Below are 27,683 nucleotides of genomic sequence, written 5' to 3' on the forward strand. Positions count from 1 at the left end.
AACCATGGGGATGTTCTCCTCACTAAGGTCCAACCTTGTTAGTAAACTTCTCCAGCGCCCTTTTAAATGGCCAAAAGCAGATTCAACCACCATTCTGCACTTGCTAATCCATTACCTACTGCTGTCCAGGTGGCTGGTGTACGGGTTCATGAGTCATGACAGCAAGGGATAGGCTTTGTCCCCCAGGAGAACTATAGGCATCTCAATGTCATCAATGTTCATTTTGTGGTCTGGAAAGAAAGTCCTGGATTGCAGCTTTTTGAACAGACCCGAGTTCCTAAAGATGCGCACGTCATGAACCTTTCCCAACCATCCTATGTTAATGTCAGTGAAATGCCCCCTGTGATCCACTAGCGCTTGCAACACCATTGAAAAGTATCCCTTTTGGTTTATGTACTCTTTGGTAACATGGTCTGGTGCCAAGATGGGGATATGCGTGCCATCTATCGCCCCACCACAATTAGGGAACCCCATCGTGGCAAAACCATCCACTATGTCTCACACATTTCCCAGACTCACTACCCTTTGTAGCAGAAGTTGATTAATGGCCCTGCACACTTGGAGCACAGCAGCTCCCATGGTTAATGTACCAACTCCAAATTGATTCCCCATTGATCGGTAACTATCTGCCGTTGCAAGCTTCCATATAGCGATTGCCACTCACTTCTCCTCTGTCAGAGCAGCTCTCATTTTTGTGTTGCTGAACTGCAGGGCAGAGGAAAGCTCTGCACAAAGTTCCTGGAAGGTGGCCTTCTGCATTCTAAAGTTCTGCAGCCACTGCTCATCATCCCATACCTGCAAAACGATGCAGTCCCACCAGTCAGTGCTTGTTTCACGGGACCAGAAACAGCGCTCAGAGTACAGCTGCTCTGTGACTGCCAGCAGCAACTGTGAATTGTTTTTTTTTCAGCTTGCAGCAGGGCTGCTTGCAGGACATCACTACGTTCCGCGCAGTGGACCTTACTTCGGCTCTGGAAACACTGCAGGAGAAGGCACGAAGTGTTTCAGATGCTCACAGCAAGAGTGCTCAACTGAGCAGGCTCCATGCTTCTGGGGTTATGGTGTATGCACGGCCGATTTAAGCGCGAAAACCACTGGGTTGTTTGCCGTTGATATGAGGGCGGGAGGATAGTGCATCATGGGATGCTGACGCAATGTTCCCATTCTCCCCTGCAACAATGTTTTGGTCCCATGAGGCAGTGCATAAACTTCCCAAAACATACTATGGCACACTGCACTTTGGGATAGCTACCCATGATGCACTGCTTTGTGCATCGATGCAGGCGCTGCTAGTGAGGACACACTCCATTAAGACAATGAGCATGGTGTGGCCATGCACAATCGACTTAATTCGGAGACTCGAGGTCAAATTAGATAAAGTCGATTTAACTTTGCAGTGTAGACAAGCCCTAAGGAGCTACCATAAATCCAGATACTGTGATGTATGTTGAACAATCTGACCAACTTTTCTACTCCTATGTAGCAAAGAGAAAATAGACCAGGCTGCTGATCAATTTTAGTTATCACAAGTCAGGGCAGTATTTAGTTCTTCATTCCTTTATGAATTAGATATGTCAAAATGTTTTGTCCCAGTTCGTGAGCATTCCTCAGTATATTATAGATATTAATTTGAGTTTACTATACCCTCCAGAGGATCCCTTTCCTGTCTTTAAATGAGGTCTAAATCTATTAAACATTCCTAAAAAAATTTTTAGTAGGCATTGATAAAATGTTTGATTGTTTGGTCCACATTTGAATCTTGGGCTTTTGGGGGAGGAAGGGTCCAGTGAAAACTGATGTTTCGTTTTCGCTTGGGACATGCTTTAGTTGGGGATGAGTTTTGTTGGTGACTGTTGTAGGTTAGCTGCAGACTTTAACGGGATTGTTTTTCAAAATAACTCTCAAGGGAGTGACAGATAAATAAAGGCACTGTATATTTTGCATTTCTAAACAGATAGATAAATAAAGGAGTGAGACAGGAGAGAAACCGTCTCTGAAGATGTTGCACTTGCTCAAGAGAAGGACTTTCATTTTTAGAGGAACAAACATATCAAGTCAGGTTAACTTTCATCAGCAAATGCAACAAAATTAAATGCAACACAGTGTGCATCCTTGCGTGCATTTGTGTATTCAACTGCTGCAAATGTCTGTCTCAGATGCACAGAATTTGCACTTTTCTCATTTTACAAGGTTTCTACATTCTTAACTTCATCCATTCTCTAGTCTGAGTGAGGAAAATGTTTACTTGACATTATACCACTGGAGTACAAATGAAGTTATACACTTTTTTTTTAATTCCTTCCTTTTTTCCCATTACCCCCTACTTTCACCATCACTATCATCTGTGTCTTACACAGTGTCCCTGAGCAGTGACATAATGCATCTTCTAAATTTTGTAACGTTTTCTTTCAAAGCTCCATTCCTGAACATAAGCCCTGTGGTCCAAACCTACCACAGTTTCCCCAGCATAAATTCAGAAGTTGGTGAACAGGGGAAAGGGTGGACAAAAGCTGTTTCTGAAGCTGTTTACTCAGGACTCCAGACAGACAGAAGCTCCATAGGGGAAGAGCTCTCTGTCACCATCTCCTGGTGAACAGGGGGGAGTATGGCTACAGAGATAGCTCATTTGCATAAGCTTTTTACCCAGAAATCCTCCAGTGACACCTTGAAGAATGAACAGAACTGTGCACAAACTCTGAACTGGTAGGGTGATGGGAATGAACAGAGAAAGAAGGAAGGGTCAGGTGCTCCTACACTGTGGCAGGGACTCTGCTATATGGTCCTACATGCAATGCCCCACCCGGAAGACTTGGCAAAGAGATGACACAGAGGTGACTCCACAGTGAGAGTCAACAGGCACAGAGATGGATTTGTGGCAAGAGGCACAGAGGCGGCTCTTTGCTAAGCTGCAGAAGGCAGCAGCAGCCCTGAGCGAACTCCATTGAAGGCCTCCTGTAAAGCGGAAATCACCATAGATGTGTTAGGTGTTGGAGACTCAAGGCAGACCAGGCAGCACTCCCCCCTAGAAGCTGGAGACAGGCCTGCCTGAATGCACTCCCAGACTCTGGGGATGTGTCTATCCAATTAAAGGACTACTGCCAGAGATACCGCGAGCTGGGTGTTTTACTTAATTATTAGTGTTTATATATGTTGTAGCTGCATTTTCCCAAGTTAATGCTGTGTCCCCTTAAATCCTTGATTTATATACAAACTCTGTGCTTGTAAGTAGGGATGTATTGCCTGTTAAGGGTGTCCAGGGAAGCTTTAGCATTTTTCTCAGGTTTCTGGGTGGGGGCTCCAGCAGATGGTGTTTGTGAGTTTTATCATTTAACCCAGCCCTTGTTGCTGCCAATGACACATGGCAAAAGGGTTACATGAACAAGAGATGAAAGTGCTCATTGACATTTTGCGTCAGCACTTCCGCCTCTTTTGAAATTAAATTAGGGAAGTTCCTGCTAATGTGACACTTGAACTCTGAGTTGCAGTTCCAGGGGAACATATGGAGGAGGCAGGTTCCCTGATATGGGGTGGGGAGGGGGAATCAACAGAAAAACAATCAGAGGAACAACTAAGTGGTAGCTAAAGGTTCTACAAGATAAGTTCTCTTCAGTGATACCATCACACTAGGGTTGTTTTTAGGTACTTTACTACCACCAAAGTGTGTGCAATCACCTGAAATATACACATTATCCAGAGTGAAAAAGGACCATGTACACAATTCTTATATTTTACAATCCATTCCATACAGCACATTAAAACTCTCCCCATATACCAGCAGACATGCATGCCTATCTTTCTTTTCTGCTAATCACCTGTTCACTCACAATCCAATTTATATGCAATAGACTCATTGTAAAGCAATGGTGCCTGATGCCCTGAGTGAAGAAAGGATTGGCCCCTCTTTCAAACACATGAATGCACTTCTGCCTTTTACTCCCACTCAGTTCAGCCTGCCTCCCAATCACCTCTGAGTTCTCATCGAGGAAGGTTGCCTGCTTTCTGCTCAGTTGTGCTCAGGGACAAAGGAGAACCAGGTGGGTAAAAACGCCACAAGCAGAATGAAGTGGTTAAGCATTGGCCAGTTGATCAAGAAAAATGCAATCCCCAGTTCTATTGTGGCATTTCTTTAAGTGTAGAGCACTAGACAATTTGTAAGCTCTTGGGGAAAGAGACTACTTTTATGTTTCTGCAATGGGTACCTAGTGCAATGGGTCGCTGGCCATGATCAGGATAACTGAGCACTATCCTAATAATAATACAACTCTCTACACAGTCTAGGCCATCTGTAAGTATCTGCCAACATAAAATGAACTTTTTCTCTTGAGCAGAACAAATTTGACTTCACAATGATGTGGCTACTTGTCAGCTACACTGTTTATAAAATGCAGCATAGTTCAACGGATAAGGCCGCAAACAGGGAGTAAGGAGACTTGGAATTTATTCTGACTCTGTGGTTCTCACACTGTGTAATACTGGCAACTTAATCCACCTAGCTGTGACTCTGGTTCCCCACTAGTAAAATGGCGATAACGATCCTTTGCTATCTGCTTTGAGGTCTACAGATTAAGCATGTTATATAAATATTAAGTATTATTATTTTATTACTAAGATTGACATTTCCCTTAATTTAAAATCCTTCCATGTCAGATATACCACTACAAGGCTACACAACATTAATCCAATCTAATTTACTGTCAGCAGCATGATACTGATCTACAACAAGAGAATATGAACCTGTTGAATTTTGTTCCAAAATGCCACCTTAATTTCCAACCAACCACAATGGGGCCTCTCTACAATTTATTTTTAATTAATAATACATAATAATAATAGAATAGCATAATCTAAACGATACCCTACAAAACGCTAAGAACATATTCTCAGCTTTGTTTTTCATGGGTTACTATGACAAATGGCAAATTTTGAGAGAAAAGTAGGACAAATACCATATTTTTTAAAGTATTTCTTACAATAGATTTTTTTGCTTTAATATATTTTTGTTTTTTAAATTATTTAAATCCATAACACCATGATATAAAAGTAAACCACAGTCATTTTGTCACCTAAGAACGTTTACAGCATGAAGCTAATTTCATATTTGAGGCATAATTTTTCCCTTGATAAAGATACAAAATTAGCGTGCAAAAAAGTTTCTCAGACAAAATTTTTAGTCATGAGGATGAAAACTATGTCCCCTGTACAGATGTTCTAGCTATTTACATGATAAATACTGATTATCCATACAGAAATTTTACAGCACACTTTTAAGTTAAATGTTCAAGTTCAAATTAATCTTCCTTTGACAATGTCTGCCTAATATTTCAGTGTTGTACAGTGTTTCCAAAGTCTGAATTTATAGTGAACCTATTAGACTTTTTTTTAAAGCTGCATTCCAGACTTTGTGCCAACGTCAGAAAAAAAATAGTCTTGTCTTTTTTTATTTTTCAATATTTTCACACATTGCTAGAAAAGAAACAGAAGGAAATTCTCCCTCTCTTGCCCTAGAGCAGATTTTTGCGCTTCAAGAATAGTTTCCATTCTTCCCATCCCACCAAATACATACAGAGAGTGACCACTAAGGGCTTGTCTACCCTTGAAAGTTAATTTGGATTAAGGTAGGTGTGAATTTATAAAGTGCAATAGCTATTTTTGAATAACTCAATGCATGAGCATTCTTATTCTGGAATAAAAGATTAATCCATTTTCAAAGCTGAAAAGGAACAAGGCATTATTTTGCCATCATAACATTGTCTATACGTGGAGTATTTGGGAATAACAAAGTCCAAGGTATCAGAGGGGTAGCCGTGTTAGTCTGGATCTGCAAAAAGCAGCAAAGAGTCCTGTGGCACCTTATAGACTAACAGATGTATTCGAGCATAAGTTTTCATGGGTGAATACGTCTGATGAAGTGGGTATTCACCCATGAAAGCTTATACTCCAATACATCTGTTAGTCTATAAGGTGCCACAGGACTCTTGCTTTTTAAAGTCCTAGGTGTACATCTTTCTGTTTTGAAATAGAGATGTGCAGAAAGACAGATGGAACAGGACAGCCAGAGCAATATTCCTACAATTCATACATCCTGCATGTTGGTAAAGGATGTTAATAAATCAGAGAGAGTGCAAAGAAGAGCCACAAGAATGATTAAAGGATCAGAAAACCTGCCTTATAGTGATAGACTCAAGGAGCTCAATCTATTTAGTTTAACAAACAGACGGTTAATGGGTGACTTGATTACAGTCTATAAATACCTATCTAGGAAACAAATATTTAATAATGGGCTCTTCAATCTAGCAGAGAAAGATATAAACACAATCCAATGCCTGGAAGTTGACGCTTGACAAATTCAGACTGGAAATAAGGTATAATTTTTTAACAGGGAGCATAATTAACTATTGGAACAATTTACCAAAGGTCATGGTGGATTCTCCATCACTGACAGGCAACATACCAACTTTACACATTTCAGAAGGATGAAGCCACATACATCATGGTGCTAAAGGTGGGTGCTACCATATCTGTCCATGTTAAAGACACATTCATAGCAGAGGTAGGGGATTTCCCAAGCATGGTGATTGACAGAATGTTCAAAGCAGCTCTCTGGCATGGACTACGAGGTGGCCTCAATATCCCACTAAGCCTTCTATGCCTCTACCCTCTTTCTATTCCCAGCGTAGTCACTCTAAAGAAAAAGCCTGGCAAATATTGCCCATCAGGAGAGAAAGAACAAAACCAAACAGAATACCAGAGTCCTTGTTCACACTTTAAACGGGAATTCTTTAACGAGCATTTTCATTCCAATTAGGCAAAAAGGAAGAGCAACAGTTGGTAGTTCTGTTCCATGCCATCTTTAGAGTATTTTTTATAAAACTACATCATTTAAAAACTACCTTGCCCTTCCATTACATATTCACAAGCCATGGGCACCAAAATAAGCATTTACCTCACTTGAGCAATACCTGCAACTAGGAACCCCAAACACAACAATTAAAACCACAACAATATCATTCAATTATATATAAATCATGAATTGGGTCTTGTAAGTCCTTCACTCTGCAGATTTCATGCCCAACACTGGCTGCTGCAAAGATACAGTCCAGTGTAAAAAAAAAAAAAAAAAAAAAGGAAAAATTGTACAGGTACCTCACAATTCAAATTGAGATCACTGTTGTAAATGGGAAGAAAGGAAATATGTAATTTCCGAGAGACTTCTAGGTCACTAACATTGTAGAATTTTCAGAAGTATAACAATTTAAAACCCTGCATTAAATAAATTCATGGGGTAACATTAACTTAATTACAAGACTGCTCTGAACTTATATTAATATTGTTTTTCTATTTAAAATAATATTTTCCCTCTTAACTAAGATATGTATTTTTGAGCGACTATTTCACCTAATAGACATTTCAGCTGCTCTCAGTATAAGAAATTATTTTTACAATTTAAGGGTATACTATTTTATAACTTCAATAAACACCCGGGTATAAGTAGCTTAACAAGTGGCAGTCTGCTTTCACCATCCTCATTTGGAGAACACCTTCGCTTTTTTCCCTGTAACACATTAAAATTCTTTTAAAAGGTAAGTTGAGAGATATTGCCTTTTGGTAAACCTACTAGAAAGAAGGTCTGGCATGCATTGTGTACATGCATCTGTCATGAAAATTTCATGACAAATCACCTGCTTCTTGACATACAGGCTGCACAGAATTCAAATTCCCATGAAATGTCTTCGTCCATGAGGAAGAAAAATATTCTTTTTTAAAAGGTAATGATAATTACCAAACTCTACCTCTCCTCTATTTGCTTTACTTTTTATTATGATGATTTTTTGTAAATGGATCCATTAAAATTTACTGCAAAACAATGGCTTCCTGGTGATCATCTCAAGGTAAAAAGAAGAAAGTAAAAAGATATGAATCAATGAAGGGAATGAATTAAAGGCATCAGCAATAACAGTGCTATTCTTAGGTGGTGAGAAAACTCAGATCCTTTTCAAGACTGGCTTGCCTCAGTCTCATTCAAATTGAAGCTGAACTGATAAATTAGTCTGATGAGTAGAACATGAATATAGTGTATTCAGCATGACATTGTAAATCTAAACATACCTGAATTGGAGTCAAACTTTGTTTCTGACCTGCAAAGGGAAACAGAAATAACTTACATTATAAGAACTGCTTTTAATCATGGAAACTAGCTGACAAGAGGAAAAAAACTACTGTTTTTAAGAAGTAGACATACCTCTGTTTTAATAATTCATGCATGCAAATTGATTTTAATCCCAAATGCTGCTTTTCATGTTTAATACTTTTATTGGATTTGCACAATGTACAGAGACAAAGAAGAGAAATTTTAAAAGAAAGAAAAAAAAAACCACACAAGGGAAACCAAACACAGGATATAAATATAAAACCAGGATTAAGTTATGTAACTATGTATTACAGCACATACTCGTTATGAAATACATATTGTTCTCATTCATTTTAGTTTTCAAAAAGTAATTAACAGGATTCCATGTATTCATGAACGTTTCTAATCTATTTTTGAACCAGATAATCTTTCATTAATATCATATGTTTTGTATACAATGATCAGTAGTTGGACAACAACTTATGAGGGTTCTGTGTGTGTCTTTAATTTCCTCACTCTGCAAATAGAAAAAATAGTTTTGTTCTCTTTAAACACAATTTGAACTGATTCTGATGTCTTAGCAAAGATAATGATGTGTGCTAGATGCACAATTATCCTTCTTCTTGTGTACTACAGATTTTCACTCTCTAACAAGGAGTATTGTCCTCTAAGAGCTTAGCACATAGCAAATGAACCTAATAACCTGTACATTTAATAAGAAGGAGAAAAAGTCTAGCCCTTGTGGGAACATTATGTTTCAGATATCGGTTAATAATAGTTGTAAATTCAGAAGCCTTTGAAGCTCTCGGTTCAGCTGTGGGAAAACTTAAGTTGGGTAATTATTCTCAAGATGCGGCTGATGTGCTGTCAAGCAGAATTAACCCTACCACTGGGCCTATCTGCACAAGCGGCTATAAGACAGCATTGTCTATATCTAGCTCTCAAACCAATTAGCGGGCATGCTCCAGTCAGATGTATATCGCTCAATCAGTTGTATATATGTTCACAGCTGCCACAGCAAGATACAAGAACTGACCAGCAGGAGGAAGTTAACTGGCAGAAAGACTTTTTGGGGAAACACATTTAACCAAGAGGGAAATAAAACGTTTGGTTCTTTTAATCCGTGACAGGATGCTGGGGTGGCTTTGGAAGCTACAACCTTGCTTTATGAAAAATAACTAAAGTACAGAGACAAAATATAGATATTTCTTTGTTTTAGATTATATATATTATATATATATATATATACACACACACACACACTTTGACATGTCTAAAAACAATGTCAAGATAATCATAAAGTGAGAATCTAGAAGATCAAATTAATGTCAATCCTCTATGTTTAAGAAAATTGGACAAATGTATGCAATGAATATTAATGGAAGAAGGGGGGAAAACAAGAGAAAGGGAGGGGGTGAGTTAAAAATCAAAAGGGAAACTAGAAATGTACCTGCCTCCCTTTTCCCTTCCCACCTCTCCCCATTTCCCCCTCTTGAACAGTTTAAATGAAAATCTCACTTTGGTCAAAGGATGGAGTGGAGAAGAAAGTACAGTGATATTTTCAGCCGAAACACATTCTAATTTACTTTTACCAAGAGCTAACAGAAGCATTAAACAAAGAAAACATGTAATTCATATACATTCAAAATCAACACAATGGGAAAAGCTGCAGTTACCACTCTATTTTAGTTCCTTTTTAATACTGGAGTGTAAGGGCCTGGTTTTGCAAATATTTATGCATGTGACTTACAATGGGTATTCCCACAGAGTTCATACCAAAATAAAAAAATTCAGAGCTATTCCAAACAAAGAGATTCAGTATATTTTGCTTAACATACTCTCACCAAGTTGTACTGTATCTCTTTATGCAGTTCGATCATACCCATCACCATGTTATTTGAACACCTCAGATGCCTGGACTTACTGAGCATCAATACAATTAATATGAATATGGGATCCATAGAATCACTATGTGCCCCCTACATGGCATATTTTCCAAAGAGAGTTGACAGTGCAACTTCTCTTCTTAAAGAGGACCAGGATCCCAAAAGGCCATAGCGGGACAGCTTCACTGAAGTTCTCTGGTTTCCCACCAGTTTAATTTGGGCAAATTTTGTAGACAGAGGAAATTAGTTCCAAAAACCTTGTTATCAAAAACAGTCAATCACTTTTCACTCTCATTAACAACACCTAGATGCAATATAGATCTCATCTCTCTTTAGCTCTATTCAGCGGTTAATTTTGTGGCAATAAACATGCTACTTCATCTGTATTTGTTCTTCCCTCATGATTGGGCTGCTTCAGGCTTTACTTTTTTCCTTTTGTGAAACAGCTTTTACTGCATGACATTACACAGCATGGCCGCTCCTGTGCTATCTGGATATGCAGTGTCATACGCTAGAAACAGGAATAGGCTTTTTGATTGGGCTGGAGACCTGTCATTCACCTTGTCATGCGAAATGTAACACACTGTGAGTTGCTGCAACAACCACCAAGCCAGAAAGTAGTGGGGGGAGGGGGTTGCCAGGGGTCACTGGGCAATGTAATGAGTACTAAAGCTCTAAATAGTCATAAATTACAGGACAGAAAACCAGGAAACCGATCTGGGGTAAGAAATGAATAGAACTTAATGTCTAGCAGTTGCTATGAAAGCAAACAGAACACTGGGATGTTGCCATAGAAATCATTGACTAAGAGAACATTATACTACTGTAGAGAGGGCTACACAGACCAAATCTTGGCGTACTAGGCAAAATTTAGGACACAGTATTACAGAAATAGTATTGATTGAAGAATTGAAAAAGGGAAAAAAAGGTCAAGGACAATGAAGTGTCTCTGACACTAAAACTACGCAATGAGTTAGAGGAAAGAATGAAAGAGCAATCCTCCAGGAATTGAAGGATTCAAACGTCAAGGAGGAAGATGTTTAAGAAGATGTTTTTGTTTCAAGTGGTTGAAGGAGGTACGGCTAGAATTTAGGGGTAAAATGCTGGTCCCATTGAAGGCAATAGCAAAGCTTCCAATGCCATAAATGAAACCAGGATTTCATCCTAGACCTAAAAATCAACATATTTCTCCCTTTACAATACAGAGATTAATGTATCAGAAACTAGGTTCATATGGCCATTAAAAGTGAGAATAAGGAAACACCAATATCAGAGACCATATCAAACAAATTCCTGGAAGTAAGTTCCAAGGATAACTTGTCCTATTAAAAATAAAAATATTCCCTATGACTTTATTACGTTACCATTTCTAAATTACATTAACTAGCAGGAAGGACTTTGTGGTTCTGTTATTTGCTCCAATCTGAGTATCCTGCAAAGCAAGATCAGGGCCAGCTCCAAGGGTTTTGCCGCCCCAAGCAGCCAAAAAAAAAAAAAGAAAAAAGAAAAAAGCTGCGATCGCAATCTGCGGCAATTCAGCAGAAGGTCCTTCACTCTGAGCGGGAGTGAGGGACCTTCCGCCGAATTGCCGCCGAATACCTGAAAGTGCCGCCCCAAGCACCTGCTTGATAAGCTGGTGCCTGGAGCCGGCCCTGAGCAAGATCTATGACGTGGAACCACGTACTCACTTTGTAAACTACTTTTAATTATTTCCATTGTTTGTTTTTCCTTGATTGTAATAAGTCTATTGCTTAACTAAAACTCTTGTGATTCTCATTCTTCATCTTTTATCCCTCCTGTATATTCCCTTCTCTTTTGCCCTATGGGAGTGTTCTGAAAGTAACAGCAGCATTCAGACGCACAGGGAGCAGAAGATTGTACTGTTGTACACAGGGCCATCCCTAGGGCAGTGCAGGGCCCAGGGTAGAAGTGACGAATCCGTCACTTCCAGGACTGACCCGTCACTTACGGGACCAACCACACTGGCCATCTGCACCGGCCCACTGGGCCCCCCAAAGCGCAGGGCCCGGAGCTGTCCCCCGATTCACCGTCCCAAGGGACAGCTCCGGATGTACATTTATAAATTGCCTTTCATCGCAAAGTGCTTTACAATCCATAAACATATAGCATCACACTGGAATGCAGGGCAAGCAAACAAAACTACCAACACAGAAAAAACAAAAAATAATGAAACTGGAGCATTGGGAAATTTTAGCTAAGGACATTCAGACAGATTCTTACTCTTACAGAAGGTGCCATGAGATCTATAAATATTCACAGGGGTGGAGAAAGCCTCTCTTTTGAAGGTCAAACACAATAAATTGCAAGTTAGTGAACTTATCTACTTTGGAAAGATGAATCAACCTTGAGAGGAATTGAACCTGTGGTTCCAGGATGTCTAGGTGCTTTAAACCTGATGTTTTGACCCTGAAGCCTCTCTCCCAACAAAGAGAGAGAGAAAAACTGAGCAGTGAGAACCACAAAATGATTTTGAAGAAGAGCTTTCTGGAGCTCAAAACCGAGTCTCTCTCACCAACAAAAAGTTGGTCCAATAAAAGATATTATCTCATCCACCTCGTCTCTCTCAAAATGTTTCTATGCTGTTGACTTTGTCATATATTCTTCCAGAATATAACTGAAATGTAACAACTGGCCTGTGGCACATATTGCAGATGGGCTAGTAGTGGCATAAATACAACTGTGGATATCTGGCATTTGATTTGCCATTTGTCAGTGGGGCAGGGTTGGGTTTTTTTTGCGGGGTGGGGAGGAAATTACCCACAGTTGTTTAATAGAGAATTCCACTGATCTTCTGCAGCAGCTCAACATTAGCAGCTCAACATTACTCATTTTTCTTCCTCTGTCCTTCCCTGTCTGAGTCTCTATCAGATTCTTTAGCCTTCTTCACAACTGAGTGGGAGATTTGTTTTTGTTGGAATTAAGTGAACACAGGGAACAGATATTGTAAAGCTCACTGCCTCCTCGAATAGCATCTGCTGCAGCCTCATTAGTTCCTATCTTTACAACAGCTCTTGTCCTTATAATAGTTACAAGAGGGAGGGAGAGAGCATTGGCTCCTTTCAGTTGGTCAGTACTTTTCCCTCAGACTCGTATCTATATAAAATACCACGCTATCTTTTTGCTTTCCCCAATGATACCAGGCATAGCTTTGGCAGGGGAAATATTAGCAATTTCATACCACCCAAAACAGAGCTTTCGTTGATCAAGAATCTGTTGGAGTTGGAAACATAAATGGTAACTATGGGCCAACTTTCTTCACTTATTACTTTCTACTTTTCCATAGGGTAGTATGACTAAACTATGCTCCAGACTGTCTATGGCCGGGGGCTGGGGAGAGACAGATGTAGAACATGCATACAAGAGGTCTGGCCAATTGCAATCAAACTGATGTCCTGATCACTGCTGGCAGAATGAAATAAAATCTCTAATCATTCTTCCCAATTTTTCCTCAATACAGATAATACTAAGATAAGAAGCATTATCAGCATCCTCTTCCCCTTTCCAAGCATAGACAGCACCTCAACCGAAAATGCTCACAAACCCTATTGATGCACCAAAACCCAACCAACAAGACAAGTTTCCAAAAAGAAAGAGAAAAAACACCATGGATTGAAAACTAATACCTGGTGTAATTATCCATCCAGGGATTTATACAACCCCATTAGTGTGGTATCTGAGCACCTTCCAAGTATTTAAAAAAGAAAAATCTCTCCCCTTCCCAGCCTGTAAGAGAAACAACTTCATTAACTGTAGGTTGTTATTGTGTGCTTGTGTTCAACCTACTGAACTGAAAAGAACAGTTTTAACTCAACTGTGGTCAACAGAGTAACTCCAGAATGATTTTCTCCCAATGTTTATATTAATGTTATTGTAGACAACATATGTGAATTTTCTGCAGCTTGTTATGTAGTTCAATACCTATTCACTGTGCCCAATGTATCTGTCAGTCTAGATACAGTAAATATGACTAAACTTAACAAAGAATAACCAGGACTGACTGAAGAGTCTAGTTCTTCCCATCAAGGCTGATGTGTAGTCAGTCCAAGATGGCATGCATTTTAAAACACAGGAAACAGGATACAAACTTGACATTTCTAAACAACATGTAAAGCTAAATTTTGCCCTCAGACACACATGAAACTCCCACTGAAGTCCATGGGTACTACACATGGGTAACTTGGGACAGAATGTGGTCATTAGTATCCATAGAAACCTTGGCATTTATGACACCTTACCCTTAAACATTTTAAATAGGGGCCTGCACCTCAGTAGTGAAACTAAACAATTTCAGAAGTTTGCTTGGATGAGTTCTGATTAAATGTTCATCAACTGGTATGGAGGGGGGTGTCTCTCTTCTCTTACTTTGTCCTTTATGGTGCTTCACATTCTTCTGCCACCGTCTCCCAACTCCAGGCATATCCTTCCCTTTCTGGAAGTTCTACTTCCTCTACCCAACAGACCATGCCATCCCCCAACTCCCTGTACCCTCCCCAGAAAAGACTCTACTTACTGTTGGTGATGTTCCATCAAGGGAATCTACAAAGGGGGAAGTCTCAGCTTTAGTGGTCTCCTAGATTGTGGCTGACATTCTAATTATATGTGCTCCTGGACTAGCAGAGGATGTCTTAGCATCCATGAAATTTATAGGCAGCAGCCAGTCTGGTAGAGTTTGTCAGACTTACTGAAAAACCATACATAACATAACAATTATGAGGTTTGTCAAGAGGTTGGCAAAGCAAGAATTTAAAAAGTTACCCATGCACTTATTACAAATTCTAAATAATGTATTTGCTCTAGTTACTGCAGCTCCTATAAGCCACACTTGTCAAACAAAAACAGTGAATCAAGTCTTTCCCCACTACCTCTGTAGCTACATCCAAGGGAGACAGTACTCACATGCTAGAGATCATGGTTGGGAACGGGGGGGGGGGGGGGGGGAGGGGGATGAAGCAGCTGCACGCATCACTAAGATCTGCTCAGCCTGTTCACTAATCAGTAAAGTTGTGTAATTCTTTCATGAAGGAGCTATTGAGGACTTGTAGGATAAACTGCTCTTCCAACTTGCCACAAAGGACATAGATGGCATGTGAAAACTCCAGGAATGGCACAGTGTGCAGCTGCTCACTGACTCCTGTAAACTGGGTAAAGCACAGGCTTGTAGCAAAGGGTTCATCTGCTAGTGAACTGAGTCACAGCACCAGCCGCTCGACTGTATTTCAACTGTAACTTTCTTGCACAAATATTGCCATTTGGTACATTTCCTAGAAGCCTCCTGTGCAATGCTACTCTATGCTATCAGAAAATTCAGGGCATTCCTCATCTCTTTTGGAATTAAACTCAGTCACTGATGGAATTCACATTTAGTACCACATAGAAAATTTACTTAACACTAATTTCCCATTCACACAAAATCCACTATCTAGCAATAAAGGTTTTTGGAGTTGGAAAAAATTCAAATTTAGTTTCTTTTCTTCTCTTTTTTCTGGTCCACACTGTCCTTGCTCCCATTACTTTTATCTCGAAGCCCATTCAGGGACTGCATAATTCCTACTGATGAAAGCACAACTGATTCCACCTGCAGGCTTCTCTGTAACTGAACTCCAACAAGCAGCACAAAATTCCAAAACAGCTTTCTTGGCATTTAGAAAACCTCCTTTAAAATCTTGTGATGGTTTTAGAGTTCTTCCCTTGCCTTTCCCAATAAGGTTACACTATCAAATCAGGATACCTTTATAATTTATTGTGGGGTAAATAACTCATTGCTTTGTGAAGACCAAGACAGTGGCAATGCTGGCACGTGTCTTTGACGACTCACTAAGACCATTTTCTTTTCTCCAGCAGTCCCTTCGTGTATTGGCCTCTTCAGGATTCTTTTATCTTGCTGATAGAGAACATTTTCTTGCACTGTACCTTTGTGTTGCTCTATTATACTGTATCAGAGGGGTAGCCATATTAGTCTGGATCTGTAAAAGCAGCAAAGAGTCCTGTGGCACCTTACAGACTAACAGACGAAGTGGGTATTTACCCACGAAAGCTCATGCTTCAATATGTCTGTTAGTCTATAAGGTGCCACAGGACTCTTTGCTGCTTCTACTATACTGGGTATCAACACTGCCAGAATGAGAAACAGGCTGAAGAAAGCACAATGGCCAGGGAAGCTCCTAGAACAATATATGCCTTCTGACTTGCCTTTGGTTGTGAGGGAAGTGGGAGACTGGAGGGGCTTCCAGTGGAGAGCTATTCCATCGGCAGCTGCTCCATCTCCCTTCTGGATCAGCACAGGATTTCATGGCTGCCATGAAAAACCTGGTACTGTCTGAGGTGATTCTGGTTTAACACATATAGCTGGCCACATTATGGATCTAGTATTGAGTATGGGACTGGAGATAGAGGAAGTGGCAATTATGCCCATAGACTGATCTCCACCTCTGGCAACCAGTGGTTGCATTGTTCCTTTCCTGCAGGGACATAAGTCTTGTGTTATGGTTTTCAACCCTCAGGAGCTTATTGAATTGGAGTTTCCAGATGGCTCTCTGGAAGAATACTGTTCAGCCAAAAGACCACTCTTTGCAGAGTATGGTTGAAATATACAACAACTTGTATCAACTCCATTGATACAACAGCCCCAAAATACTCTTGGCTGGCTTCACCTTCACAGGTCACCATTGTTTAAAGATGACCTGCAACTTACGACGCAAGAGGCAATCATTGACTGATGCTGACAGTTCTTAAGTTCATAGCATACACAAATATAAATTAGATAAAAATGTAAGTTGCTGGAAGGTTGCAACATAATACTACTTTATATCTTAGAATTCAGAACAATAGCACACATGAACCCAAAACCAGAGAGAAACCACAGGCTGCTCCCTAAGACAGCAAGACACAACTCACCTAACTTGCTTGGAGCTGGCTCTTTCCAGACGGATTCTGATTGCATGCTTTACTACAGAGTCCTCTAACCTGCAAGCAGTATAAGGAACCGCCCATATTCCCCACCCGAAACGCAATAGCTTGCAATTCCAACACAGTACTCAATACAGCACAACAATCTTTCAAACTATCAACCTGATCTTCCTTTTTTGGGAAAGGTCACTGATCAGATTGGGGCAGATCAACTCTGGCAATTTCTGGCATCCTCAGCAGGGGCGGCTCCAGGCACCAGTGCACCAAGCACGTGCTTGGGGCGGCAAGCTGCGGGGGGCAGCCTGCCGGTCACCGTGAGGGCAGCAGTCAGGCTGCCTTCGACGGCATGCCTGCAGGAGGTCCGCCAGTCCCGCGGTTTCGGCAGCAATACACCGAAAGCGCGGGACCAGCAGACCTCTCGCAGGCGCGCTGCCGAAAGCCGCCTGACTGCCGTGCTTGGGGCAGCAAAATACATAGAACCTCCCCTGATCCTCAGATTCCCTTGAGTCTCACCGCTCAGGTTATAGAGCTGGGTTTGGAGTGGAAACCACATTGGTAACAGTGACTGCTGATTTTCTCCTACCAATGGAGAAGGCTAATTTATGTGAGCTGATTTTATAAGATTTGGCAGCTACCTTTGATACAGTCAATGAAGAAGATGTGTTGGGATACTTGTCACTTCATGGGAATGGATGGGGTTGCTAAGTGGTTCTGGTTTACTCCTATCCATTCTGAGGCAATCGCTTGTCCACTCCAAGAGCTCTCTCAGACAGTGTTACTACTGGAGTTGGTTTTATCACTCCCTCCTATTCAGAGTGCATATGAAACCATTACGAAACTTGGTGAGGAAATATAAACCATCTGCTAAGGCTAGCTCTATTTCCATCACATCAGACCTGACTGGAAAGTGGAACAAATAATTTAGTACCTTTCCAAAAGCACTAGGAGTGAGCTGGGTGAGGGTTAATCTAGGTAAGACCATTATAAAGTTAGTGCATTGGGGGAAGTAAGCAGAAGGGTTGTGCTTCCCAAGTCTGGATATGTTAACCTTCTGGATGCTTTGCAGAGCACACCTTTCTTTGTAAGCAATTAGGGAGATTAGGCACTTATAGATGGCATGATAGAAATTAGGTGATTAAGAGCTGATTTAGATGGGTCTTGTGCTATGGATATGGCTGGGTGGAGTTCTATGGGATTTTTGTGACTCTGCTAAATGACTTGAAATACTGCATTAATGCATTTAGCTTTTCTAATGGTTTGCTTTGAAAATGTCGAGAGGTGCCAGAAGCACAGATAAAAGTGCCACACAAGTCAAATAAATATATAAAATGAATAAATAAATACATTACTATTTCTTTCACCACATGGGAGGGGATTAGCTGACACCCTTACCAAAGAGAATTCCTTTCAGAAGCCAGCAAAGGTAGCAGTGAAGGAGTGACTACTTTATTAAGACTTGGTGACTTTTCTTGCACCTCAGAACTGGAAGTTTAGACAACAATAATATTACAGGAAAAAAACTAGTCAATTCCTTGGGCCTCCCAGTGCATCTTGTCTGTACTATGTATCTCTTGCATAGGCTGCCTATTCCTTTACTTCTTGTATCAAGCACAATGCTGATGTTTAATAAATAATTCATTGTAGATTTTCTTCTGTGGAAGTGACTTCAGAGTGCAAATTCCAGTTGTATGTCTTTGAGGAAAGACACCGATCATTCTAAACTCCTTCTGCCATGGTTGCTGAGAAAAAGCTATTTTTGCATGGTAAAAGGGAAATTCCTTGAAAAATCAAGCTAAGAATAAAACACTTAAAATTCTGGGTCTTTAGAAAACAAATAGCAGATTAGATTTGTCATTCATCATTTCTAGAGTCATGTAATGGTACAGGTGTTCTAGTTTTCTGTGAACTGCCATGAAGTGACAGATCCCAAAGATCCTACAAACTAAATAGACAGGGCACAGCAAAAGATTACAATAAGCAAGTGTGGCCCAGAAGATATTAGAGGCAGAGGTTTACAAAAGTGAGCTCCTGAGATTTGTCCATTGTGTGTTTAACACATCACTTTCCTTAGCTATATTCCAGTGTGGGAGAATGTATGGAGTGAAGCTACAGTGAAGTTCAGTGATGGAACAATTGGATTTAAAGGAATTACATTGTTTTTTAAGTTTGAGACACCTTCTGACTATGGAAAAAGTTAAAGCACATTCTCCATAAACCCGTGGTGGTATCAGCAGTTTAAATGAAGAGAGATGTTGAGTTTTAATTGTTTCTTTTTATCTCTTCTACTGATAAAGATAGAATTCTATCTTAAGCATGTAGCAAAAAAATAGGTCTTTCATCTGGGGCATAAAATTCATGTGTTCCCTGACCTTGCATGTCACATGGTAATGAAACAGCGTAAATCAGACATGTTAAAAGTTGAAGCTTGTTAATATTAATACTGAAGCTTCAGTCTCCTTCCTGGCTAAACTAACGGGTCCATAGTTCAAACATATATATTTACAGATTACAATGATGCAAAGGAAAAATTATTGGGCACCCAGCAGGAGCCAAATGGAAACATGTGGGTTTCAGATGAAGATCTGAAACAAAAAAATCCTATTTGCCTAAATTTTCAGTTAGCATTATGGAGTTTCTTCTTTTCACTAGTACTTCTCTCCTAAGAGACTATATTGGCGATTCAGTCTCTGTCTGGAGACATTTATTGAATAGCATAGATTTTGTATTCTCCTAGCTATGCAACTTTTGCTACCATTGCTACCTATCTTCAACTTTTTGGGCTGAAGTATCAGAGGGGTAGCCGTGTTAGTCTGGATCTGTAAAAGCAGCAAAGAGTCTTGTGCCACAGGATTCTTTGCTGTTTTTGTGGCACCTTATAGACCAGGCCTGCACAACATACGGCCCCCGGGCCGCATGCGGCCCGCGGAGCCTCACTGTGCAGCCCGCCGGGGGATTCTAAATCCCCCGCACAGGGCGCTCTGCGGGCACCCCAGAGCCCTTTGAATCCCAGCCGCGGCAGGGAATCAGAGGGCTCTGGGCTGCCCGCAGGGGCAGGGAGACCAGAGCCCTTTAAATCCCAGCCAAGGCTGGGATTAAAGGGCTCTGGGCTCCCTGTGGCTGCTAGCAGCCCAGATCCCTTTGAATCCCAGCCCTTGCCCCCTCCCCGGAACCCCCACCCCCTATCTAAGCACCACTGGTCCTTGTCCCGCGATTACCCCCTCCTGAGACCCCTGCCCCTATCTAAGCCTTCTCTCTCCTTGTCCCCAACTGCCCCTTCCTGAGACCCCACCCAACTTCCCCCCAGGACCCCACCCCCTACCTGTCCCCTGATAAACCTCTGGGACTCCCATGCCTATCCAAGTGCGGCCTGTCCCCTGCCTGCCCCGCCGAACCTCTGCCCCATCCAACCCCCCCCTGCTCCCTCTCCCTTGACTGCCCCCCAGAACCCCCTACCCCTTCTCCAACCCCCAAACCGCTTGCTGTGCCACTCAGACCAGCGTGTCTGGCTCCATGCAGCTCCAGACAGTTGCTGCCATGCTCCCCCGCGGAGCCCACAGCCGCCCCGCACCTGCTTTCCAGGTTTGAACACCTCAAAATTCAGGAGTGCTCAAGCTCGGTTTGGGCAGCTGTTACTTCATTTCTCCCAAATCAAATATACTGATCCACTGTAACTTGCTGTAGAAAAAGTAGGATAAAATTGAGCAAGAAATGCTTATTAGGACTGGAATTGCTATTTTCAACAGCCATTGCCTTTTTGTTTGTTTGAAAGGAAGACAGTGATATTGCATTGGCAAATTCCCCATAGAAAGAAAGAGTGGAACAAAAGAATAATAAAGGCACCTCAACTTTTCCTCATTTATGGAGGGCAGTCTTATAATATGCATCCAGATATCCTCCAATCACACAAGCTGAAAATTGTTCCACTTTACTGCAGCTCTGTAACCATATGGGAACCAATCCTGTCTGTGTTTTGTGCACATCCAAAATTCCGGCTGAATGACCTGCCCTGGGAGCGAGTTACCAGTGACCCAGGGCTGGGGCAGCAGCAGGGTGGAGGGAGGGCACTGGTGGGGAGGAAAGGGGGAAGCCCAGCACTGGGGCGGCAGGGGGTGTGTGTGGGTGGGGGGAGAGCCCAGGACTGGGGCAGCAGGAGGGTACAGCGGGGAGCCCAGGGCTGGGAAGGGGGACAGCCAAATTTTTTTTGCTTGGGGCAGCAAAAAACCTAGAGCCGGCCCTGCCGGGTTCCCCCAGCCGCCGGAGCCCCGGGCCCTTTAATTTGACCCTGAGGGCTCCCAGCCACCTCTTTAGCTGGGAGCCCCTGGTTGATTTAAAATAAACTATCACCTCCCCACCCCCAATCTTCCTTTTTGGCCCACAGCTGTTTTGGTGGGGTGGCGCTGGGGAAGGAGGGTTTGTTTCCGCAGGGCTGGGCGGCCCTGGGGCGGGGTGTTTCCTTGGGCTGGGAGGTTTTGGCCCTCAGCTGTTTTCTTTGGAGGAATGTGGCCCTCGCCGCTTTACGAGTTGTGCAGGCCTGTTATAGACTAACAGACGTTTTGGAGCATGAGCTTTCGTGGGTGAATACCCACTTCGTCGGATGCACCTCTCTCTATCTTTTCCTAGTCATCAATTTTAATTCATTCAACATATAGTATATCTTCTAGTCGAGGAACTCACTATTCCTTGCTATTTTGCCTCTGAAACTGATGATTACAACAGATAAGTTGCTGAGTTATGCTGTAAAATATTTGCTTTTGTATTCCTCAGCATGATGACATTGATGTCGACATAGGTTTTTATACCTGCCCATCACTTATCTGAGCACTTTTCAAGTGCAAATTGATATTGATAATAAGCAAGAATAATCCCATTTTTATGTGTTTACTTTTAACATCACTTCAAATGTTATAAATAACTATTTTACAATAGACCCTGCACAGTCACTGTATGGTATGCCAGACATCCAGATACCCAGCTGGTGTAAATGAACATAGCAACATTGAAGTCAATGGCATTACAGTGATCTGCACTAGCTGAGGATCTGGCCTGAAAAGCTTGAATACTAATCATGACTGGCACACCAAGGATCATTTTGGTGGAGCTCAAAGAGACAGGCACACCAGGGTTTTTGCAGCTGTAGGCAGGGGGTGCCCACTCCTTCTCCCCTTCCTTGGCCAAGCATTGCCTCTTCCTCTTCTTCAGTGCCACCCAGTGGATTTGACTCTGTGTATGTGGAGGGACTGCTTGAGGACCTGGACAGAAGTCTTATAATGGTGAATGGAAGGGCACAGTGTCATCATGTAAAACATAATACCGTAATTTATAAGACCAGCCCAGAGGATTGCAGTCCCTGAGGCACATTTAGCAGGCTTCCATAATTGGATGGGGTTTACAAGAAGTGAGATAAAATCACCCCTTTTCATAAAGCCAACAGAGATTCTAGAAGAGGCTTTGAAAACAGGGTCATTCCCATTTTCAGGGATACATGGTTGCCCTAACATGAAATGCAAAATATTGAAGTAGAACATGGATTGCATGAATATCTTCAACACTTCCCCTGGCAATACAGCATGTAAACATACAATGGACACAATGACTTAATTCCCAGAAATACAGTGTATTACTATATGCGGAGAAGACGGAAATTTACACATGTCTACAGAAACTGAATTCAACTTATTATCTTTACTTCAACTAAAAATACCAAGGCAGCGCCATAAGAGCAGACTTAGTCAACACTTCTCATCTGAGAAAGTCACAAGTAAGTCTTAAAGTGGAATTTGTTCTATCCTGTATCCTGAAAACTTCCCCCATAAGTGACAGTCTGAACATGGGGTTTGAAAGAGTGCACATACACCCTTCCAAACAATTTTGCTTACTACTGATCTTAGGACACTTTCAAATGCCATTCTTCCTATTTTCTGCTCTTACTTCCTTCTTGACCCAGCCCCCAACACTTTTAAATAGGTTTTAGGGATGTCTCATGCATATATCATTCTATTGATCTCCTTTCTCCAACCTAGTCAGAGATAAGAGCCCTGTCCTGACCTGCTGTCTTCCATATGCTCTACAGAGTGAGAATGTAAAAGCAGATGTTGCTGTTTAAGGGAAAGACCAGGTTAGACTTGAGACAAAACAGGGCAGGAGAAGAAGTCAGAGTGAAGAAATTATAATAAAAAAGGAAAGTGCCTAAACAAAAGTGAAAAATATTTAAAGAAAAAGAGTAATTGACACCATTTAATCAGTTATGCTTCTAGTGCTCCGTTTTGTAGGATATTTTCCCCTACTACATTTAAAAGAGGCTTAGTTTTAAGTTACCAGCCTGCTTTTGAAAAATCTTGGCTGAAATGTCTAATTCAGCTCTTCATGTGGAATAATAGATATGAAAATTCAGTGAGCATATATAATTTTCCCTTGAATAAGAAAACCAACTATTTTGTCTCTCTGTGAACTACTTGGGTAACCTTTTGGAAAAGGAGGAGCCTATATAGGAAGGATGGGCTCCACCTAAAATCAAAACAGAACCAAACTGCTGGCATGTAAAATTAAAAAGGACACAGGAGTTTTTAAGCCAATAAGTTCAGAGGAGCACACGATTTGGGCAGACAGAGTCCTCTGGGGTAGTTTTATTAAAGGGGACACTCCATATCCTAGTAAAGAGGAGAGGATAGAAATTGATAAAGTACAGGTAGGAACTTAAGAGAAACAATCAAATGAAAAAAAGTCCCATTCAATTACATCACATGAAGGCAGACAACTAAATATTAACTAATTTTATAAGTGCGTGTATACAAATGCTAGAAGTCTAAGTACTAGGATGGGTGAACTTGAGTGTCTGGTATTAAATGAGGATGTTGATATAACAGTCATCGCAGAAACTAGGTAGAACGATGATAATGAGACACAGTAATATCACGGTACAAAATGTACAGGAATGACTGAGTGGGTCATGATGGTGAGGGAGTGGCACTATATGAGAAAGAAAGCAGAGAGTCAAATATAGCAAAAATCTTGAATTTAAAAAAAAAAACAAAAACCCTGAAATGTACCAATAGAAATTCCATGCTTGAATAATAAAAGTATAGAAATAGGAATGTACCACCAATCACCTGATCAGGATAGTGATAGGGAGTGTGAAATATTCAGGGAGATTAGAGAGGCTACAAAAACAGAAAGCCCAATAATAATGGGGGATTTCAGCTATCCTCATATCAACAGGATACATGTTACCTCAGGACAGGATGCGGAGACAACATTTCTAGACACCATTAATGACTGATTCTCGGAGCAGCTAGTCCTAGAACCCACCAGGGAAGCGGCAATTCTTGTTTTAGTGCTAAGTGGCACACAGGATCTGGTCCAAGAGGTGAATATAGCTGAACCGCTTGGTAAAAGCGACCACAATGTAATTAAATTTAACCTCCTTGTAGGGAGGTAAATACCAAAAAATCCCTCCACAGTAGCATTTAACTTCAAAAAGGGGAACTACACAAAAAATGAGGAAGCTAGTTAAACGGAAATTAAAATGAGTAGTCACCAGTGAAATGCCTGCAAGCAGCATGGACATTTAAAAAAAAAAACACAGTAATATGGGCTCAAACTAAGCATATACATCCAATTAAAAAAAAGTAAGAGGATGAAAAAATTGCCACCATGGCTAAACAACGCAGTAAAAAAGAGGCTGTTAGAAACAAAAAGACATCTTTTAAATTTTTGAAGTCAGATCTACTGAGGAAAACAGAAAGAAGCACAAACTCTGGCAAGTCAAGTGTAAAACTATAATTAGACAGGCCAAAAAAGAATCTGAAAAGAAACTAGCAAAAGACACAAAAGCTAATGTAAGAAATTTTTGTAAGTACATCAGAAGACAGAAGCCTGACAAACAATCAGTGGGGCCACTGGATGATTAAGGTGCTAAAGGAGCACTCAATGAAGACATAAAGCCATTGCAGAGAAGCTAAATGGATTCTTTTCATCAGTCTTCACTGCAGAGGATGTGAGGGAGATTCCCACACCAGAGCCATTCTTTTTAGATGGCAAATCTGAGGAACTGTTCCAGATTGAAGTGTCAGTAGAGGTGGTTTTGGAACAAAGTAAATAGTAATAAGTCACAAGGAACAGATGGTTGGTGTTCACCCAAGAGTCCTGAAGGAACTCAAATATGAAATTACAGAACTATTAACTGTAGTATATCACTTAAATCAATCTCTGCACCAGATGACTGGAAGATAGCCAATATAATGCTAATTTTTTTAAAAGGCTCTAAACACTGGCAATTACACACCAGTAAACCTAACTTCAGTACCAGGCAAACTGGTTGAAACTATAGTAAAGAACAGGATTATCAGACACATAGAAGAACACAGTATGTTGGGGAAAAGACAACATGGCTTTTGTAAAGGAAAATCACACCTCACCAATCTATTAGACTTTTTTGAGTGGGGTCAACAAGCATATGGACAAGGGCCATGCAGTATATAGGGTGTACTTGGATTTTCAGAAAACCTTTGACACGGTCCCTCACTAAAGGCTCTTAAGCAAAGTAGGCAGTCAGGAAATCAGAAGAAAAGTCCTGTTATGTATCAGTAACCAGTTAAAAGACAGAAAACAAAGGGTAGGAATAAATAGTCAGTTTCCACAATGAAAAGACGTAAAGATCAGGGTCCCCCAAGGATCTGCACTGGGACCAGTACTGTTCAAAATATTCATAAATGGTCTGGAAAAAGGAGTAAACAGTTAGGTAGCATCTTTGCGGAAGATACAAAATTACTCAAGATAGTTAAGTCCAAAGCAGACTGCAAAGAGTTAAAAGGATTTCACAAAACTGGGGAACTGCGCAACAAAATGGCAGATGAAATTAAATGTTCATAAATGCAAAGTAATTCACAGTGGAGAACATAATCCCAGCTATACATACAAAACTATGGGGTGTAAATTAGCCATTACCACTCAAGAAAGCGATCTTAGAGTCATCGTGGTTAGTTTTCTAAAAACATCTGCTCATATGTGCAGCAGCTGTCAAAAAGGCTAACAGAATGTTAGGAAACATTATGAAAGAAATTGAGAAGACGACAGAAAATATAATGGCATGTTGAATACTGCATACAATTCTGGTCACTCCATCTCAAAAATGATATATTAGAATTGAAAAATGTACAGAGAAAGGCAACAAAAATGATTAACAGATATGGAACAGCTTCTGTAGGAGGAGAGATTAAAAAGATTGGGACTATTCAATTTAGAAAAGAGACAACTAAGGGGGACATGACAGAGGTCTATAAAAATCATGAATGGTGCAGAGAAAGTGAATAAGGAACTGTTATTTACCCCGTCACATAACACAAGAACCAGGGATCACCCAATGAAATGCATAGGCAGCAGATTAAAAACAATATAAGGGTATGGCTACACTTACAAATCTGCAGCGCTGGTAGTTGCAGCGCTGGTCGTCCAGCTGTGCAGGGCCAGAGCTGGTGTGTGGCCACACTCACAGCTACCAGCGCTGCAGTGTGGCCACATTTGCAGCATTTGCAGCGCTGTTGGGAGTGATGCATTATGGGCAGCTATCCCAGCATTCAAGTGGCAACAACGTGCTTTTCAAAAGAGGGGGGTGTGGGGCAGTGTGACAGGGAGCGGGGGGAGAGAGAGAGAGTGGATTTTTGGAACTGACTGTGCAAAATCAGAAAATTTTCCCACCCCCTTACTGTTAACTGCAAACAGCCTGCATCCAACATACTCTCTTTTCCCCCTCTGCCCCCTCCCCCCCGTTTCTCTCAAGTAAAGCAAACACTCAACCCCTGTGAATGACTCCTTTTCTCGCTGCTGGTCAAGCAAAATGCAAACACTCAACCCCTGTGAATCACACAGGGAGGAGGATCTCATTTGATTGTTCACAGATTGATCACAGCAAACAGGAGCTGATAAGCAGCTCCGGTAGAGCAGCTCCGGTAGCAACGGAGCTCCGGAGGTTCACAACAAAACAAAGAGAGGCTGCATAACAAAACAAAGGGAGTAATTTAGTTAAAAGCATTCTGGGATACACCCTTATACCCTGGAGGCCAATAACAGCGCTGGTGTGTGGCCACACTTGATGACCAGCGCTGCAGCACCAGCGCTGCAATCCTTATTCCCCATGCTGAGTGAGGTGTACGGCCAGCGCTGCAGCCAGGGAGTTGCAGCACTGGAAGTGCCCTGCAGGTGTGGCCACTTACTAATTGCAGCGCTGGAAAGCCTCCACCAGCGCTGCAACTCGCAAGTGTAGCCATACCCTAAGGAAGTACTTCTTCACACAACACAGTAAAACCTGTGGAACTCATTGCCAGGTTATGTTGTGAAGGCCAAAAGTAGAACTGGGTTAAAAAAAGGAATTAGATAAGTTCATGGAGGATAGCTCCATCAATGGCTATTAGCCAAGATTGTCAGGAATGCAATACCACACTCTGGGTGCCCCTAAACTGCTAGAACTTGGGACTGGACCACTCGATAATTGCCCTGTTCTGTTCACTCCCTCTGAAGCTTCTGGCACTGGCCACTATCAAAAGATGGACCATTGTTCTTACCCAGCATGGATGTTCTTATGTTCTTAATGGTCTAACCACCCGACTGGAGTATGGATAGACTACCTCCATGGGGCCTACATGAGCCTGCAGAATGGGGATCACTGGTTTACACCCACCTCTGAATCTCCAATGCTGAAATAAAGAACTCAAATAACTCTAAAGTTACCTCACCAGCTAAGTCCATGA

At 41.4% G+C, this 27,683-nt stretch overlaps 1 protein-coding gene across 6 annotated transcripts in view; it reads right to left on the minus strand.

Annotated features, from left to right (window-relative positions):
- MSRB3 (methionine sulfoxide reductase B3) overlaps positions 1-27,683 on the minus strand; it is a 149,319-nt gene that overhangs the window by 65,631 nt on the left and 56,005 nt on the right. For all 6 annotated transcript variants that reach the window (XM_039502034.1, XM_039502048.1, XM_039502013.1 and 3 more), the window contains one exon: positions 8,107-8,135. In XM_039502034.1, coding sequence (XP_039357968.1) covers positions 8,107-8,135 — 29 coding nt within the window. The remainder of the gene's footprint in view (positions 1-8,106; positions 8,136-27,683) is intronic.

Source organism: Mauremys reevesii, linkage group 1 (assembly GCF_016161935.1).
Source record: "Mauremys reevesii isolate NIE-2019 linkage group 1, ASM1616193v1, whole genome shotgun sequence".
NCBI lineage: Eukaryota > Metazoa > Chordata > Testudines > Geoemydidae > Mauremys > Mauremys reevesii.